Consider the following 19,962-nt stretch of genomic DNA (forward strand, 5'->3'; position numbering starts at 1 on the left):
AAGACACTGCTTCAGACTAACTTAGTACCTATGTTTTATATTTTTAACTTTTAATCAAGAGACAATCTCAATAGGACATACAACCAAAAAGAACAAACTCTACTCAAGATTTTAAAAAAGGATGGCAAGGTCACACTTAAAAGCCATGTACTTATCTGCTCCTGTGGTGTGAGCTCTCCCACACAAGATCCTCAGCTGTGAATTTTGCAGTTTGTTCACTTTTCTTAGATGCACTCAGATGTCCAGAAATACTTGAACTCATACAGCAAAGGCAGTTAGCCACAGATTCATTACTCTGTCAGACAGCAGTGTCAGCTTATTTCTCTCTCTCTCACTGACCACATGGTCTCTGACTTTGTTCTTTTTCTCCTTTTTAAAGTGCTGTTGTTTTGATCTATTTTCCCCAAAGTTCCAAAACAATGCAACAACTCATAAAACAGTCATTACTGCTCCTGGAATATGAGGAGTTCACGTCCAACATCTAAAATACCTCAAAAAAGGAGCAGCTCTTACAGCCACAATTTTTTTCCCATTTTCCACCTTGGAGAACCCATAATCCTTCAAGGCAGCCTATGTGTGGAAGTGCGGGAGATGAGGGAGATACTCAATGAGTATTCATCAGTGTTTACTGAAGCGAAGGATATGAACGATAAAGAATGTGGAGAAATAGATGGTGACACCTTTAAAAAATGTCCATATTACGGAGGAGATGCTGGATATTTTTAAAATGCATAGAGTGGATAAATCCCCAGGACCTGATTAGGTGTAGTCTAGAATGCTGTGGAAAGCTTGGGAAGTGATTGCTGGTCCCCTTGCTGAGATAATTGAATCATTGATAGACACAGGTGAGGTGCCAAAAGACTGGAGGTTGGGGCTAATGTAGTGCCACTATGTAAGAAAGGTTGTAACAAAAAGCCAGGGATCCATAGAACAGTGAGCCTAACATTGGTGGTGTGCAAGTTTGGAGGGAACCCTGAGGGACAGGATTTACATGTATTTGGAAAGGCAAGGACTGACTAGGAATAGACAACATGGCTTTGTGCACGGGAAATCTTGACTCACTAAATTGATTGAGCTTTTTGAAGAAGTAACAAAGTTAATGAGAGCAGAGTGGTGAACGTGATCTATGGACATAAATAAGACTGGTTAGCAAGATTAAATCATATGGAATACAGGGAGAACCAGCCATTTGGATACAGAACTGGCTCAAATTTGGAAGGCAGAGGTTGATGATGGAGGGTTGCCTTTCACACTGAAGGCCTGTGACCAATGGTGTGCCACAAGGATCGGTGCTGGGTCCACTGCATTTTGTAACTTATAGAAATGATTTGGATGTGAACATGGGAGATATAGTTAGTCAGTTTACAGGTGGCACCAAAATTGGTGATGTAGTGGACAGTGAAGAAGATTACCTCAGAGTGTGACAGGATCTTGATTAGATGGGTCAATGGACCGAGGAGTGGCAGATGGAGTTTAATTTAGATAAATGTGAGGTGCTGCATTTTGGAAAGGCAAATCCGAACAGGACTGATACACTTAATGTAAAGGTCCTGGGGAGTGTTGCTGAACAAAGAGACCTTGGAGTGCAGGTTCATAGTTCCTTGAAAATGGAATCTCATGTAGATAGGATAGTGAAGAAGGTGTTTAGTCTGCTTTCCTTTATTGGTCAGAGTATTGAGTACAGGAGTTGGGAGGTCATGTTGTAGCTGTACAGGACATTGTTTAGGCCGCGTTTAGAATATTGTGTGCAATTCTGATCTCCCTCCTGTCGGAAGGATGTTGTGAAATTCGAAAAGGTTCAGAAAAGATTTACAAGGATGTTGCCAGAGTTGGAGGATTTGATCTATAGGGGGAGGCTGAATAGGCTGGGGCTGGTTTCCCTGGAGCCTCGGAGGCTGAGGGGGGACCTTACAGAGGTTTATAAAATCATGAGGGACATGGATAGCATAAATAGACAAGATCTTTTTCCTGGGTTGGAGGAGTCCAGAACAAGAGGGCATAGGTTTAGGGTGAGAGAGGAACAATTTAAAAGGGACATAAGGGCTTACTTTTTCACACAGAGGGTGGTATGTGTATGGAATGAGCTGCCGGAGGAAGTGGTAGAGACTGGTACTATTACAACATTTAGAAGACATCTTGATGAGTACATGACTAGGAATGGTTTCGAGGGATATGGCCAAGTACTGGCAAATGGGACTAGATTAATTTAGGATATCTGGTAGGCATGGATGAGTTGGACTGAAGTGTTTGTTTCAGTGCTGTACATCTCTATAACTCTATGACTCAATGTATGAGAGATCGCATACAATCTTGTGAGTCAGCTCCAGAATTCCCATACTTTTCTGGGCGTGGATCTGGCTTTTAAAGATGTCACTGACATCAGGTATTCCAGCATTTCCAGGTATTGGTGAGTGCATCCTGCTCCACCAATTTAAAAAAATCAGACTAGCACCAAATGAGAGGGGCAATATGGGGATTGGGTTGATGGTTAGTAAGTCACTTTGGGACAATTATGTGAGAGAACTCATCAGACTTCCATTAATCTCGATGGAGCTGACACTTAGCCAGAATATGGTAAAATTCAACCAACATCTACCAAGTTTTCATATCTATAAAATGCACTGCAGCTACTTGCGTTAACTTTTTTTTAGCAGTATGTCCTTTGCAGCTTCCAAGGAAAATTGGAGCAGATTCATTGGTAGACCACACCTGCAAGTTCCACATCATATGATACACTGTTCCGACTTAGAAATATATCACCATTCCTTCTTCATCATTGGGCCAACATTATGGAAATCCCTATATAACAGAAGTCATTGCGTAATAGTTCTACAAGGAGAGAGGTGATTCAGAAAGTTGGTGTGTCACATTGTTTGGGGCAGTTAGGGATGGGCAATAAATTCTGGTCTTACCAACATTCAACACTCAAATCTTTGCAAGACCATCACTCTCTTCTTTCCAATGTCACTGATTCTGACATGGACACAACTGCTTCATTCCCTTGCCTTTCTATGTTTCATTCTGGATGCTTTGAGATATCTCTAATCTCATCATCAGTTAGACAAGACAAATGCCTGTAACTGTCAAGGGCACTCTGTATCCCTTAGGATTTCTAATTACAGCAAAGGATAACCCACATCCTCTAGTTTTCTAATTATAGGAGAAGATAGCCTGTAAATCCCCAGTTTTCTAATTACTGCAGAGGATAACCTGTGAATCGCTAATTTTCTAATTACAAGAGGCTTTCAGCAATTTTGCCAAAGCCACAAGGACACAGGATTGATGAGGAGCACCTTGTAAGATTATGAGAAAATCTCTTTATAGGAATGGCATCATGGATTGACAATTGCAAGATAAACTAATTTAAGGAAAATAATTTATTGGAGATTAATCTTATCACTTTTTTTCGATTTGGAGCATTGGTCTTAGATGTAGTCTAATAATGTTGATAATACTTTGTAAATGTTGGATACTTTAGTCATCAGAGCTTTGTACGATAAAACTAAAAAGCAATAAATATATGTGAATGTTATAAAAATGTTTGGAATAACTGTTAGTACTTTGGGTACAGTCAGGAAGTATGCTCATACGTACGCTCAAAGTTGAACTGATGAGGTTACAGTTTAACTTTCTTTCACAAATCATATAATTAATCACAGGCAGCGACTGGTTATCTCAGCTATCCGGCACATGATTGAGAATAATTTCTGGTCCAGCTGAGGTAGATCTGGGGCCTGACTTCTTGCTGTGCCTCTGACAGTGGAAGGCAATGACAAAACACTGCTGACAAAAAATAGCAATAGCCCAGAAGGCAACATCAACAGTCAATGAGCCAAATTAAAATCTTCAAAGTACTAACAAAATTGGGCAGAAATATTGAATATTCTGGTTAATTTTATTTTTCTTGGCATTAAAATATCTCTTTTGATGCTATGACAGTGCTGACCTAATGAATTTTGTTCGTATAGCTGAAAATGGGCTTGTCACCAAAAATAATTATTTTAAGGGGGTCCAGTCTACTAGCAGCGAGGAATCTGATTTAAAATAACTGAAAATGTCTTTGAAACTTTGAATCAATTAATAATTTCTTAGCTGTACATTTCATTTTCTTAGAAATTAACTAATAGAGTGCAATGGGGACAAAACTATTTTCAAACTTTGCCACCTTGTGCCTTAAACCTTTGAATGTTTTGGAATCAGAGCAACAGGTGGAATCTTGTCATTTTGATCTAAAGGCATACTCATTTTATGGATAAGGATTAAATTGAAAAGCTGAATCTTCACCCAGTGTAAAAAAATTGCAGTAAACATGAACGTAAGCAGTTGTGTTTGTAGCTTCCTTTTTAAAATCCCCAAACCTTTGTGCTGCTTAGGTACAATTCCACTCGATTGTGCTGCTGTTAATATCAGAAACAAACAAAACGTCTACTCCTCCCAACTCTGTTTATTCTATCTCAAGTATATAATACAATACATAATTTTTTGTGGCCTAATTATTTCCAGCATTTCTGCATATCTCTTGAAAGTACAGAATACTTGTTCGAGACTTAATCTTCTTAGCTTTCCATACTGGCACAATTTAAGATGTGTAATGTTTGATGTAGTACAATATTATGATGTAAAGTAAGAAATAACCATATGTCAGCATCCTGCTGACTAAAATGTAATGCTGTTTTTTTTATGACCACGCATTTTGTCTATTTTCAACACGGATTTAATTTCATTAGGACTAACTAATATGTTTATTTTGTTTTCAGTATGAATATTTCAATGCTGTTTTAATAAATGAAAAAGATGAAAATGGCAACTACGTTGAACTTGGGAAGGAATTTATTTTGGAACCCAATGAACATTTTAATAACTTGCCAGTTAACATCAGTTTAAGTGATGTCCAAATACCAACAAACAAGTACAATAAAGGTATGTCAGAATTATATATTGTTTCTGTTCATTTTATTTATACAGGTATTTATGTTTCATTTCAGAAAGCTGATTAACATCAGCATTATTTATTTATGTTAACTTTTTTTAATGTATCAAACAGAAAGAAGTAGGTAGATAGAAAGTGTTGGGTATGCTTGCCTTTATTGGTCAGAGCACTGAGTAGAGGAGTTGGAAGGTCATGTTGCAGCTGTACAGGGTATTAGTTAGGCCACTATTGGAATACTGTGTGTAATTCTGGTCTCCATGCTATAGGAAAAATGTTCTGAAACTTGAAAGAGTTCAGAAAAGATCTACAAGGATGTTGCCAGGTTTGAAGTGTTTTTAGCCATCAGGAAAGACTGAATAGGCTGGGGTTATTTTCCCTGGAATGTCAGAGGCTGAGGGGTGACCTTATAGAGGTTTATAAAATCATGAGGGGCATGGATAGCGTAAATAGACAAAATATTTTCCCCGAAGTGGAGAAGGTCTAAAGGTAGAGGACATAAGTTTAAGGTGAGAGGGGAAAGATTTAAAAGGGATGTAAGGGGCACATTTTCATGCAGTGGGTGGTGCATGTATGGAATGAGTTGCCAAAGGAAGTGTGGAGGCTGGTACAATTACAACTTTCAAATAGCTTCTGGTTGGGTTTATGAATAGGAAGGGTTTAGTGGGATATAGGCCAAATGCTGACAAAAGGGACGAGATTTATTTGGGATCTCTGGTTGGCACGGACGAGTTGGACCAAAGTGTCTGTTTCTATGACTCTACGACTCTAAACACTTAAACTAATAACATTGTATGAGCTTAAGTGCATTCCATAAATTCCAATTCATAGTGGCAGCGAATTGGGCTGCAATCTTCAGAATGTGGTCTGTGGTATTCCTGCTTTGGATCTTCAATGTCTCAAAGTTACTGATGTAGAAAACCCTTGATAAACATGCTTAGATCACAGTACAATAGTTAATCCTTTTGTGTGTATGTCATAACATTTATGAACATTGCCTACTCTAAACAGTTATAGAATTCTTAATTGACCCTTGTCTACAATATGAATAACAATTAATATAGCAGAATTCTGTGAATGTAGTCTATTCTCTGGGTTAAGCCCCTTAACTTTCAATGAAGACGCATAATTAATCAAGACTGCCCAATACAGATTATGATGTCACACAAATAATTTATTATCTTGCAATCCCACAATACTACATCTGATTAGGGAAAGATTACATGGAATATATTAAATACACTTAATTTTGCTTTTATTTATCAACTCATTGATTTCTGAGAAGTGAAATTTTGTTTGTCAAAACTCTTTCTTCATTGTGAATTGAATAGTTATATCACAGCTGTAAATGATCATTTCTCTGCCAGGCAATGTGTTAGTTCCCTGTAGTGAATTGTCACTTAATGTTCTGATTTGCAAGGAATGTTATGAACATTAAAGAAATCACCCATGAAATGAATAGAATATTACACCATTGATAGAGTGCTACAGACATTCTTGCACTCAAGTGGAACACAATTTAACTTGCTTATGTCTTTGGCATTTGTGACTTATATGTCCTTTTTCACTCATGCAAAAAAACTGGCATGATAACTTTCCTCACCTTGACCATATTTACAAGAGTGTCTATTATAAAAAAAAGATCCTTTCTATGGAGGCTATCTACTGCATAATCCATTCTAGAAGAATGTGATTTTAATAGTGTCATTAAGTTTCAGTGTGGTTATGATGAATATTTTGAAAATCTGTCTTTTAGCTGCTCATGGGTCAATGATGAGTTCGTTCGTCAAGAAACAAACACACTGACAGTATTACAGATGAATTAACCTAAGCTGTAGTAGCACTTTCTTTTTGTTAAAAATATTACATTCTCACCAAGTTTTGAAACATGTCAAACACAGGTGGCAAGAGTTTGTAATTCCATAAATGACATTTGATGCTAGATCAATTGTAAATTGTACGTCTGAGATGGATAGATTTTTATTATGCAAAGCTATTAAGGGATATGAAGAAAATATCAGCATTTGTAGTTAGTTCACAGATCACCTGTGAACTTATTGATGGCAGAACAGGCTTCAGGTCCTAAATGATCCATTCTTACCCAAGCTTCCAGAGTTCCTTTCTATGTTCCTATGACCAAGATTTATCTTGTTGAACTTACAATTCTGTCAGTTTTTCTGTCTTTTCAAGCTGGCTTTTCATACAGACAGAACAATTTTTCCCTACCTCTTTTAATAGTCCAAGGTTTATTGAAAATGTTAAGAATTTAATTCTGGCACTCACATCTAAAACAATCCTTACGGGTATACTTAAAAACAACTGGCTTTTCTTCTTGTTAATCTGCATTTTGAGAGTAGCAGGATATATTAATGTGTTGACATATTTATGTGTTGACATTATCCATTTTGTTTCTGAATTGTTATACATTAGTGGTCCCCAAAGTTTTTAAGTATTCCAGTAGTGGTCAAGTGCAAGTGATTAATAGATGGCAAAGACTGGTCTAAGATATGCTCTCAAATCATACAATGGTGCAAATTTTCCAGTCAACGCAATGGTTTGTTTAATATGTGAAAGTAATATAGCAACTTTAATCAGGGACCAAATGCACAGTTAGATTAAAATTCCAAAAGCTGTTAAGACAAGTTACATTGCTCAACTGTTGCCTTACGAAAATGATGTCTTATTGTCTGTCTCAGTACTGAAATGAATTTGCTGTGTTTATCTGGATTCTAGAGAAAACAAATTCAAAAGAAATGATACTTAATCAAGCCAAATCAAAAATATCCCAACTTATATATTTAAATCTTCTCCAAAGCTATTCAATGTCCTTTAACTACAAGAACTATATGTGACTCCACAATACCTTTTGATGCCCAAAACATGTTAGTGTTTTGAGATAGTTACTCCATGTCTTTCTTTCTTGAAAATTTTCCATCTTGAAGCACATTCCCAGAGGTCCGGTGAAACCCTATACAATGGCCTGGGGTTGAGAATCTTTTGTGAGTGAGCAGAGTGGGTGCAGAGAGGGCTGACTCTCCTCTGGTTTATCTGAAAGTTTACAGGAAAATTACAGGTGGTGTTGAGCAACCCATCTGCTCTTGGGCTGATATCTCATCATGCCAGTGCTGATATGTTACCTGTGGGAGACTGACATTGTATGTAAAGCCCATAAAGCAGTTTTAGACGTAGAAACTTGTGCCAGGAAATGTGGGTACAGGGAGTCATTTGGGTGGGGAGTTTGGAGAATCTCCTTTCCAGGACTCTTAGGTGTTACCCCACCAAGGCCATCCTCTTTAACATTCTTCACAGCCAGACCTCTTTTTAGATTAGATTAGATTACTTACAGTGTGGAAACAGGCCCTTCGGCCCAACAAGTCCGCACCGTCCCGCCGAAGCGCAACCCACCCATACCCCTACATCTACCCCTTACCTAACACTACGGGCAATTTAGCATGGCCAATTCACCTGACCCGCACATCTTTGGACTGTGGGAGGAAACCGGAGCACCCAGAGGAAACCCACGCAGACACGGGGAGAACGTGCAAACTCCACACAGTCAGTCGCCTGAGTCGGGAATTGAACCCGGGTCTCAGATGCTGTGAGGCAGCAGTGCTAACCACTGTGCCACCGTGCCGCCCACTAATTTTAATCACAGCCCCTCACACCAACCACTTCCCAACATGGCATGTGGGCAGACTTCGACGGGAATGTTAGCCCTAGACTAGACTGTAATCCTTCGAGTGATAGGGCTGCCTATAATTCCAGCAGTGGCCTCCATTCCCAGTGACACCGCTGGGACTGATGGGCTATCTGATTGACGGGCAGCCCTCTAAGACAGGGCACCCAACTGAGATACCAGTGGAATTCTCACCTTTTGATAATCAACAGTATGAAATTGCTGTAGAGCAACCATCAGCATTTGTGACTGGGCTTTCTCATGACACTTCAGCCAATGGTGAGGTGGCAGGAACTACAGCAGCCTGAAAGACCTAGACTTATGTATTTGATGGGAAGTCTTTTGGCAATTGGGATTTCCATTTCTGAGACAGCATGTTCCAGGACCAGGTTTGCAAACGTGATCTACGGTGGAAAACCTCACTTACTGATCCTTTATCTCAGAAACTCATGATCAGTGGATTTGCAATTTCTCATGTGGCAAGTGAGGCTCCTCGTTGGTGGTTCACATTAAAAGAACAAAAGTGGCTGCCAACTGTAATAAAGTACATGACATTTTCAGATTAACTTAAACAAAGCATCTTGAATAGATTCATCTGTCTCTGATCCTTTTTTTCCCTGACATCATCCGAGTGATGAGCTACAGCAGTTTCTACTCTTGCACCCAATGTTATATTCTTTGTCAGGGGCCTAGGAGGGTGAATCAGATCCTGATCTGCACATTTGAAAGGTAGATTTATAATCAGCCACATGATCTCAGATCCTGAGTCATTGCCAGCAGCTGATTGGCGTATCAGCCATGGACATTGACAGATCAGACAAGTAACATGTGCACTGTAACACCAGGACTGTTCCTCAGGTCCAGTTCATTCATTACCCAAATAAAAGAGAATAGCAGAAAAAAAAACAACTGATAGAGGTTAAAGATTTTAAAAGTAAAATGAAAAAGCAAATCATAATGCTTAACTGCACATCATAAGAGAAATATGAAAACCTTCATCATTGAAAATCTGATGCAAAATGCTGTATCATATTTTAGCATTTACCTTTCCTTAAATAGGAAATAAGTCATGGCTTTCAATCCATATTTGATAGCTCTGGCACATTAAAGAAGAAATGGATTGTATCAGAAGCATCAGCCTAATAAAATAAACATTTTAATGCTTCTATCATACCAGCACAGAGAGAAAATTTGATATAAACTTGATGAAGCTTATTTATGATACCTTCACTCACTAGTTACATTTCACTGATTTACCTGATTCTAACAAGACAGTAATCTTCCTGAAATGGGGTCAGTAGCCTTACTGCCTTGTTAACAGAATCATGCACTTAATACCATTTCAAAAGGGCCTTACTTGTGGGACTCTAAAGTACCAGCCAATTTCATGATAGCCCTTCTATTCCCCTATCATGTAATTGCAAATTCACATAGGGGTGAGTCACACACTGAATGGTACGATCTGTGATCGGTTCTATAGTTCGTGCAAGTGATGGCATCCTGCAAAGATAAGTCTTGAATTATTCTTTAGGCTTTGAAGAAATAGCAAGGCAACTCTTTAAAAATAATCCAAGTTGCAACCACCCTGGGACCTGTGATCACAATCATGAGTCTGTAGTGGTTAATGAGGTCAGCCAGGTGAATGTAATAAAATAAGAGTCCCCTGATTGGGGCTGTCAATCTGGTCCAGTCATGGAGTTCTGGCTGATGGATATAAACAGGAGTTTCAGAAGTTCTGTTCACTCTGAGAAAGCCGAACCAGTGTTAAGCATAATACATGTGTAAATAAAGGGTGATATGGTGACAGGTTCTGTGGATTTATTTTAGAGTCCCATGATTTACCTTTCTAGTGACATGGCCTGTCAGGTTTTGTTTAATTTGGGAAGCTGCATCAGAATGCCAGTTTACAGTCCTACATCATCTCACAATAAGCCAGGTGAATGTATGTGAGAGCTGCTTCATCAGTTCATTCCGTCAAAAAAAGCCAGAACAGATTCCACCTTAATTTTCAATCTATGATGACAAAATCCACACGAGAAGGAAAAGAAAGTGCTCGTGAACATTATTAGCCTCTCTCTAATGGTTTGATATTTTGGGAGCATTCTCTGGCTGTGTGCCATCACACTCTGTATCAAATTGACTAACACTTCATGACATTACCCACAGGGTGTCTCCATAATACAGTAAGAACTAAACGAGTCATGAAAATAAATTAGTTTTTGACCAGTTAGTTTTATGATTGCTTATGCTATTGTCTATCTTTAATTGCCTTTTCAGAAAATGACCTAGCTTTGACTTATAGCTTTCTCTCTACAAATTAATGTACTGCTAATGAACTTTTCATATTTCAACTAGCATATTTTGAAAGGTTTACCATTCAATAACTCAATATATTGCTCAGGGAGTAATTTTATTGTACAGCACTGTCCAGCAAATCCTTCAAATAATACAATATGCCTTCTGTCAAGATTAGTACCCAAATATTTTGGTCTAAGAGTAGTCATAAACTGGACATAGCATAAAAGATGCACATTGGACTTTCTGGAAATCCCATTGCACAATGTGGTCATTGCCTAGGAAACCTAAACTCTTTTTGTGAAATTACCCAACATCTGAGCTCTCTGGAACATCTGCAACTCTGAACTAGATCTGGAGATTTCATAGGGTGACGAATTACTCATCTTAATACACAAGCAGGAAAAATCAAAGCATTAAAACTTGTTCTGACTCATGGGTTACTATATCACTGACCCAACAATCATTCACACTGAGTATCCATATCACTGATCCCCTTCCTGGACACCCTATATCCCATACGAATGGATACCACAACCCCCATCTTTTGGACAACTGACCCCATCCCTTTTCCTGGGCACCTGACCAACCCTACCCTCCAACAGACACCAACATCTGAAAGACCACATCTTTAAAATTTCAGGAAGAAGTCTAGAATAAATTCTCCCACTAAATGTGTATTTTTAACCAATTCAAGGAAATAAAGAGATATTTTCAGACCAACAGCAAATTAGTTATCTTAGAAAAAATATCTTCTTTATATGTGTTGTTTTCTCATATCAAAAATTAAATAAGTTGTTCAAAAATTCATGTGTAAAATCAAACCCTTAGAGATACCTATATTTAGACCAGTGAAGAGATCTGAATGACCTTCTACAGTGCTAAAATGTTTATGATGCTATCATTTTACCTTCAGGGTCAGTGCTATAATTGCAACCTGACTTCACAATCATTTTGCTACTTGGACTCCTGAATTTTTTGCATGCATTTGATGTTATGTTGTTTTAGAATTAAACATTTCAAGATTAATTAATAGATTGATGCCTAAGATACTAGATATCTTCAGCTGACATATGTCACAAGACAGTTCAGTTGACAATTTGAATGAGTTAACCAGAATAATCCTCAGAAGCAATTCCGATGAATTTCAGTTTCTAAGCCTTTATGACTTTTCCTCAGGATAACAAACAGGCAATATGTGGAACACTGCTGTAAAATGAGTAAGTAATATCATTGACACCAAGACTAAATTCTTTTTGAATTATCAACACATTTATTAGACCAAAGATTTATATCAGTGTTATAAATTTGAACTTTTGACAGGAACATTTTCAGTTCACTGTTAGTGACTATGGACCTTTGCTGTATCATTATACACAGATTGCACTGAGTTTTGTTTGTAGTTTAAATATAACAGAATACCACATATAAGGAACACAATGTCTTTAATATATTTTTGGTTTGGTGTAAGAATTTTTGAATAGATCTCAAAGGGTTAATCACTTTTTAAGGATCATTGATTGACAAGCCATGTTTTTAACTTTAACATTATATCTAATGTCTTTCTCCATTATCCTGGGTTACTGACTGTTACACGTGACAGGATATATTGCAAGCAACATTCTGTGAAAATGGTCCCCAAAGAGAAGCTTATAAGATTAGGAAGTACTTATTTGTCTGTGGAACAAAATGAACTGTCAACACTGACTGACTTAAGAGTAAGTGATTTTTGGCTAAAATGGAATGCAGTGTTAGAAAGGAAAATAAATTCTTCACATTTAAACTGCAACAAAAAGAGCTCATTTTGTGACAAGTACAGAATTTTGCAAATGCAGAAGTTTTCTTAGCTCAGCTTATATTAAAATGTTACTTTATCAATTAAAGACACTTGTGATTTGATCTTACTACGAACAGATGGTGTCTTCACTCTCGAGGCTTAATATCACGGAAAAACACAGGCCTTTTGCAGAATCAATATTTAAAAAGCAATCATTTTATGCCTTGCCCAAGTTTAAATTTACCATCATGAAGTTCAATATCTTGCACTTACTTGTTAGTAGAACAGAGTCATAGAATTTACAGTATGGAAGGAAGCCATTTGGCCTATTGTGTCTGTGTAAGATGACAATTAGCTCACTCTTTGTGTTTTGTGTGATCAGAGATTTGGAAGTTAGTTTGCAACAGAACATACAGTGGTGAAATTAATTTTGAGCAATGTTGCAAAATTGCGGCAGAGAGTCAGCAGCCTCTTTTATGCCATATCTGATGGCCCAAAATACCATGAGGGCTGCTATGTTGACAGAAGTGTGGATCTGTCCATGGTCTCCATTCAAAGGTTGTGAGGACTAGATCATTAACATGTTGGCAATGTAAAGATGCCTCAAAGATGTTTGTTGGAGACCTGGATGATTGGATGTTGGTCTGATCTAGTGCAGAACATGAGAATGGCGTTTAGAGACAGATCTCTGAACAATCTTTACTGCTCAATGAATCCATTAGTTGCTCTGTCAGCATTTCAGGGCCCATGACAGTTCCAACTCATTGTAGCCTGTGGACCTCAGCAAAATGTCTGCGTGTTCTCTCAAGAAGATAAACTGTTTGCGTTGTATTTCTGGGTTACTTTGCCTTTGACTCTGATGATGTGCCACATTGAGATTGTAGTTCATAAATATTTATTTTTCAATCCAAGTCTCGGTGGGGTCATAATAATTTTCAAGGTTAAACAACAAAACAATTAATTATGTTGAGAAGTAGGTTGCATAGAGTTTCAATGTTGTGAAATATCAGAAAAAGTGTACTTCATACTTTTGTATTTTATAATGTCAATTGTCTAAATGGCTTATGAATGAACAGATTAGCTGAAAGTATTTCCAAACTGGATAATGTTGTCTTGACAGCCCTTAATTTGTTTTTTCTTGACTAAATGATATTCATAGACTCTACAGCTACTAAATTGGAAGTTATTTTTACCTAATCTAAAAATGGTGGGTTGAAGCTCATATTTCAATGCAGTTAAAAGCAGACAATGAAAATTGATCTTTAAAAGCAATAGAATATTTTAATTGATGTGAAAATTTCATAGCTTTCAGCAATAAAGTGATTTTACACTAGAAGCAAGAAATTAAATGAGTGGTATCACTTAGTTTTAAGTAGTGTATATGAACTTTGATAAACAAATACAAAAATGTTAAAAACTGAAAGAACTGTGGATGCTGTAAATCAGAAACAAAAACAAAAGTTGCTGGAAAATCTCAGCAGGTCTGGTAGCATCTGTGCAGAGAAATCAGAGTTAATGTTTCAGGTCCGGGGACCCTTCCTCAGAACAAAAGTTTTAGTTCATCAGACAATCTTCTAATTTTTATCATTCCATACTCTATAGGAATTTCCAAATGCATAAAAGGGAATGGTTTGGTGTATTTTTTAAAGCAGTTAAAACAAACAAATTTGTTTATCGTTATTTGCAGCAGAACTAAACCAATGGTATATGTTGCATTTGAAATTCACTTACAGGGTGTGGGGGCTGCTCGCTAGGTCAGCTTGCCCATCCCTAGTTGGCCGTGTGTAGGTGGCGGCAAGTTGTCTTCTTGATCTGCTGTAGTGCATGTAGTGCAGATACATCTATGGCCCTGATATGAAAACAATTTCAGGATTTTGCTGAGAGCTACATTCTGCCCTTGCCTCTCTTCACCCCATCCAGCCCTCACCCACCTGTATCCTCTGTCCTTTGTTGATCTTCGGCCTCTTCTTGATCCATTGCCACCAGTCCCCAAGATATGCTCAGTGTGAATATTTTGACCAGGACTATGGTACTCCTATCATGGACATCTGCAACAGCTTGACTGGTGAGGACAAAGCCTCATGGGTTTTCCTTCTATTGATTCCTTTATTACCTCCCTCAGGCTCAATCTGGAAGACGTGTCCCACAGGGCTCACCCAGCCTAGTACATAGTGATGATGTGAATCATTCTTGGTGATGGACATTGAAGACCCTAAGTCAGAGTCTGTCTGTGGCCTTGCCACCTCGTGCTTTTTTCCATTTATGTGCAACATGGAGGAGAATTGATTCTTCAGTTGTGTCAAGAAAGGGTAGTAGGTGGTTATCTTATCCATTTCTAACCTGATGCCATGAGACTTCATGAGTTTAGAAGTCAATTTTGGGTACTTGCAGGGCAACTCCATCCTGAGTGCATCCCCATCACTGGTGAATCTGTTGTGCTGGTGGGACTGCAGATACCCAAGCATGGTGATGATCATGACTGAGACACTTACGTATGATTCAGTGAGTATGACTATGTCAGGCTGTTGCTTAACTAGTCGCAGGACCAACAGATAGCAAGTAATTCACCTAGTTTTATTCTTTTTTGATTATTCTATTGTGGTTTTGTACACTGACTGGCTCACTATTCCATTTCAAAAGGCAGCTAAGTCTTAACCACGTTGTGATGGGTATGGAGTCACGTATTAACCAGTTGAGACATTGATCACAGATGTTCCTTAAGGACATTGGTGAACAAGTTATTTCTTTAGGACAGTCAATGATGATAGTGAGAAGGACTTTACAGTCAATTGACCTATCTGTGTATTTGTTATGCCCAATTTGATAGTTCATTTACAGGTCAGTGTTCTGTCCAGTTTTGTTGCTGTTTTCCTTCTAAGTGGTTTGATAGAACTAAGTGGCTTATTAGACAATTTTGGAGACTAATTAAGAACAACTATAATAGATGGTGCATAATTTTCAGTTATCAACTAAACATACAATTATCAGTTCTAAAACCATGCTTCATAATATTTTCCAAACAATGTAAATTGCTTTGCTTTATGGATAGTTCTATTCTTTATCCTGGTTGGAAGGTAGTGCTTTTATTATATTGTAATGCAGGAGGTCACAGAATAATTAAAGGTGCTGCAACATGAACCTCATAATGAAAGCAGCAGCTTTCCAGGACAGCGTTCAGGCCAGTATTTCCAAAGGTTTCTGGCAAAGCAGGCAAACCAATTAGTAATGAAATTCAAAGAAATGGCAAGTTTGTTTGCCCGCCACAAAAAATAGCAGCTTAAATATGAAACTACTCGGTCAGTCAGTAAGACTATAACTCAAATTCTACATCAATGCCACTTTCCACCCGTATCCCCTTATCTCTTCACTTCCTTAGCAACCAAAATATTATCAATATTAGTCTTGAATATGCTGATCATCTGAGCATCCACTGTCTTCTCAGTTTACTGATTTAAATCCCTTTACAGCTTTTTTTTGTGTATTTTTTTTACAGTTTACTTACTCATTGAACTTTGTGTCACCATTAAATTTCACTATATTCAAATCTTAGACCTAAGCCTATGTTTCCTCAGCAATAGCCAGTGGCACCCTAGCTATCTCATAAATGACCAATTATTTGTACTCTTGTTTTCTATCTGGTAATCCACAATCCATGCTAATTAGTATATTAACTGTATGACTATATCACCCACAATGCTCTGAGCTTTAATTGTGTGTAACCCTCTTGATGGAACCTTATAAATCCAAATCTACTTCCTTGCCTGGCATTCCCCTGTCTACTTTGCTAATCACATTCTAAAACACTCTAATAAATTTGTCAAAAACAATTTCCCTTGCATAAAGCTGTGTTGACACTTCCTCATCATGTTCTAAGTGCACTGATGCCAACAACTTAATAATAGACTCTAGCATTTTCCATACCTGGTGTGTGCATAACTGGCCTGTAATTTTCTGGAGTCTCACTGTCCCCTTTCTTGAATGATGTTCAATTTGTTAGCTTCCAAACTATATGGAACATTCTAGAGAATATGGAATAGTTCTGGAACTATGAATAGATGAATATCAATGCCTTGACTCTGTTCACAGGCAAGATTTCCCTATTTATTTCAGTTAGAGAGAGGTACCTCAAATTGTTAAGATCCCAGATAAGGAGGAATGACTGACTCCACTTCTTTTATTCACCTGCTTGGTTGCAACAAGATTTAGTTTAAAATGGACCTTTTCCCCATAGATGCCTTTTTCCCAGACCAAAGGAATTTATGTTTTAAATAGAGCTGAACAAACCGGGCTTTTTGAGTTAATGAAAGAGTGTGTCTATTATTTACTAAATGTGAGAAGAAATAATAATGTACATACATTAGAAATAAGAGATGTGTCCAAAAAAAAGTTTAAAAAGATATATGGATTGTTTCTGAGTTCGAGGAAGAATAGATAAATGGGACATTATAGATAACTTGGTTGATCTATTGGGTGATACGGGTAGCAGTGATGTTTTCAAGTAAACAGCTAATTTGAGATGCTTAGCTTTGATTGTCAACTGAAAGGCCTTTGTTCTGTTTCCTTTCAACTGGTTTCACTTGCTTTCTACCCTGACCAAAGAGAGAGTGAGGGTCTTCCTTTTATTTTACCTGCAGCACAGAGATAACATTGAGTTTTCTCAACTATGATTCTCATAACACAGGCCTTTACCCACACACCAGCATTCAAAGTAGCTTTTAACCCATTTTCTTGAAAGGTGAAAGCATAATGTGTCTCTTGCCCAGACTGTTCTCTTTCCTCCCAAAATGTTCGCAGTCTGAGATAAGTTGCAGGGACTTCCAGTTCAACTTGAAGTGCATTTTTCTTTTTAGAAATCCTTCTCTTTGGAGCTTCTTTGACACTCATCAAGTGTGACATTCCTTGGCCTCCCTTGAGGCTGGGGATAATCAATGCAGACAGTCACATTGCTCAGAATTTACATTTGCTGTCATTTCTTTTAGTTATTTGTCCTCCTTTCAAGAAAACACATGGTGAATTACAATTTAAATATATCATAGTCTGGGTTTATGAACTATTGTCAACTCTATTATGGACAAGGCCAAACTTCTCAAAACATTTCAAGAATGAAGCCCAGACCCTAACTTTTCTCGTTGTTATAAGCAGGTGTAAAGTGGGTACTCAGGAGAAATACCACTGGTCAAACCACTTAGTTCTGAACAAAACAGAATTTATTTACAAAATTACTGAATGAAACACAAACAACAGAAAACAGAATACTGAATAACGTAACTTCGCTGAAAACCCAACAGAATATCCCAACTTAATGATGCTGTTCCAAATACTTGCAATAATCCCTATAAACACCACTTGACATAAAAGGTAAGATCAAACACAGGTTCTTACAGGAGAGGAGTCAGAGAGAGAATACCAGCCTGGACCTGCTTCTTTGAGGCCATCAGCTTTTTCCCCACTACTGCTAAAAACCAAACCAAATCAGAGAGAAGCTAAGCTGGGAGAACTGGCCACTCTCCTTTGTACAATTGTTTTTATTTTAAAACTTTAAAGCCTTCTGCCTGAGGTTGTATCTGTTAGCTATTATCAAATTGGCCCTAAAACCTTCAACATCTGACGTTTTGGAATCTGTATCATTTACGATCATTCTGGAAAAAAAGCTAAGGATATCATAACCTTGTTAAAGGAGCAGCTTCATTACAACTCTCCATCCACTTTTTTTTAAAACCTCAAGATGAACGTCATCAGAACCATTGGGATTTGTTGTTTTCAGTTTTAATTTCTCAGTACTTTTGCTAGTTATTCATCAACTAAATGAAGCTCCTCACTCTCCTTAGACCCTAGCTTCACCACAATTTCCAGATTGTTCTTTTTATCTCCCATTGTGAAGACAGATATCAAGTAATTGCCTAATGTCTCTGATGTTTTCTTATTCCTGTTGAAATTTCTCCTTTCTGTACTTCTAAGTAACCCATATTTGCTTTTACTGATCTCTTTTTATATATTTTTAAAAGCTCTTAAAATCTGTTTTTGTATTTCCTGTTAGTTTATTCACACATGGTTTTCATCTTTATCAATTTCTTGGTCATGCTTTTCTGATTTTTAAACTGCACCCCAATCCTCAGACTTTTCATTCTTTATCACAACATTATAATCTCGAATATAATAATTAACCATCACACATTTGTCAACCATCACTTAGTGGTAATACTTTCGCCTCTGAGTCAGAGACTCTATAGATTGAGGCACCAAATCTAAGTCCTTACACTCTAGTGAATAACTGAGGTTATTCTGTACTTTTGGAAGTACCATCTGTTGTGTAAGATGTAAGCAGTGAAGTGCTCCCTGGTGTTTTCCACCACCATCAGTAAAACAGAGGATCTAGTCACAATCACACTGTTGCTTGTAGGAGCATGTTGTGGCATTCCCCACACAAGAAACATAACTACATGTCAATCCAAAAATGTTCTTCAGACTTGTTTTAGAACAGCCTGGTATAAGCTATATAAACAAAGGTCCTTCTGTTTTTCACTTGAAATGAAACAGGCTGAAATTGGGAACCATTGACCAAGTGTCTTCTTTCACATCTCAGTTAACTTTTTACTCATGTTTTCTGCTTAAATTAACCATGCTTGTGCTTTCTCATTCTGTAAATTGTTTCTTTCCTTTTGGTATTCTGTTTTGATTTTTGTTTGCGTTCTGTTTTTCACATTTTAAAGACATCATCTGTCATGTGTATGTATTCATGATTAAAAAAAGGTAAATAATACTGTTAATTTCAAGCCATTCAAAATGGTGATGTCTTTTTCTACTCATTACTGGTTGAACACAACTCAAAAAAATTAACAAAAAATTCATAAATATATTGAAGCTTAATTTTAACATTTTTCCTTAATTTATTTCCTAAAAGGGTTCCTGAGATGAATTTTAGGTCTGGCTTCAGTTTCAGGTAATTTGAAAAGTTAAAATATGTATCATTTCAGGTCCTTTCCCCAAACTGAATCAATGGATGGCTTTTAGGACAAATACTGTGTCACATGCAAACAAATTCAATTTAATGCTTCAGTGCTTATGTCAGATGTAGGCACTTTATAACTATGCACAGAAAATGAGCTGGAAGCCCATTTAATAGTTCTTTGGTTTATTGATTTATGCAATGACCATTAAAACTATAAGCAATTAATTCCATAGAAAGATACATATTTACTGATCGCCTTAGCTCTTGCACTCATTACTTTTCCACTGCATCAATACTACAGCATTGTTATACCCAGGACTAACTCTGCAGATGTATAA

General features: G+C 37.4%; 1 protein-coding gene across 3 annotated transcripts in view; it reads left to right on the forward strand.

The window, feature by feature from the left end:
- cacna2d3a (calcium channel, voltage-dependent, alpha 2/delta subunit 3a) overlaps positions 1-19,962 on the forward strand; it is a 953,890-nt gene that overhangs the window by 408,374 nt on the left and 525,554 nt on the right. For all 3 annotated transcript variants that reach the window (XM_060835584.1, XM_060835582.1, XM_060835583.1), the window contains exon 5: positions 4,758-4,920. In XM_060835584.1, the coding sequence (XP_060691567.1) occupies positions 4,758-4,920 (163 nt within the window). The remainder of the gene's footprint in view (positions 1-4,757; positions 4,921-19,962) is intronic.

This window comes from Hemiscyllium ocellatum, chromosome 14, assembly GCF_020745735.1.
Source record: "Hemiscyllium ocellatum isolate sHemOce1 chromosome 14, sHemOce1.pat.X.cur, whole genome shotgun sequence".
NCBI classification, from domain to species: domain Eukaryota; kingdom Metazoa; phylum Chordata; class Chondrichthyes; order Orectolobiformes; family Hemiscylliidae; genus Hemiscyllium; species Hemiscyllium ocellatum.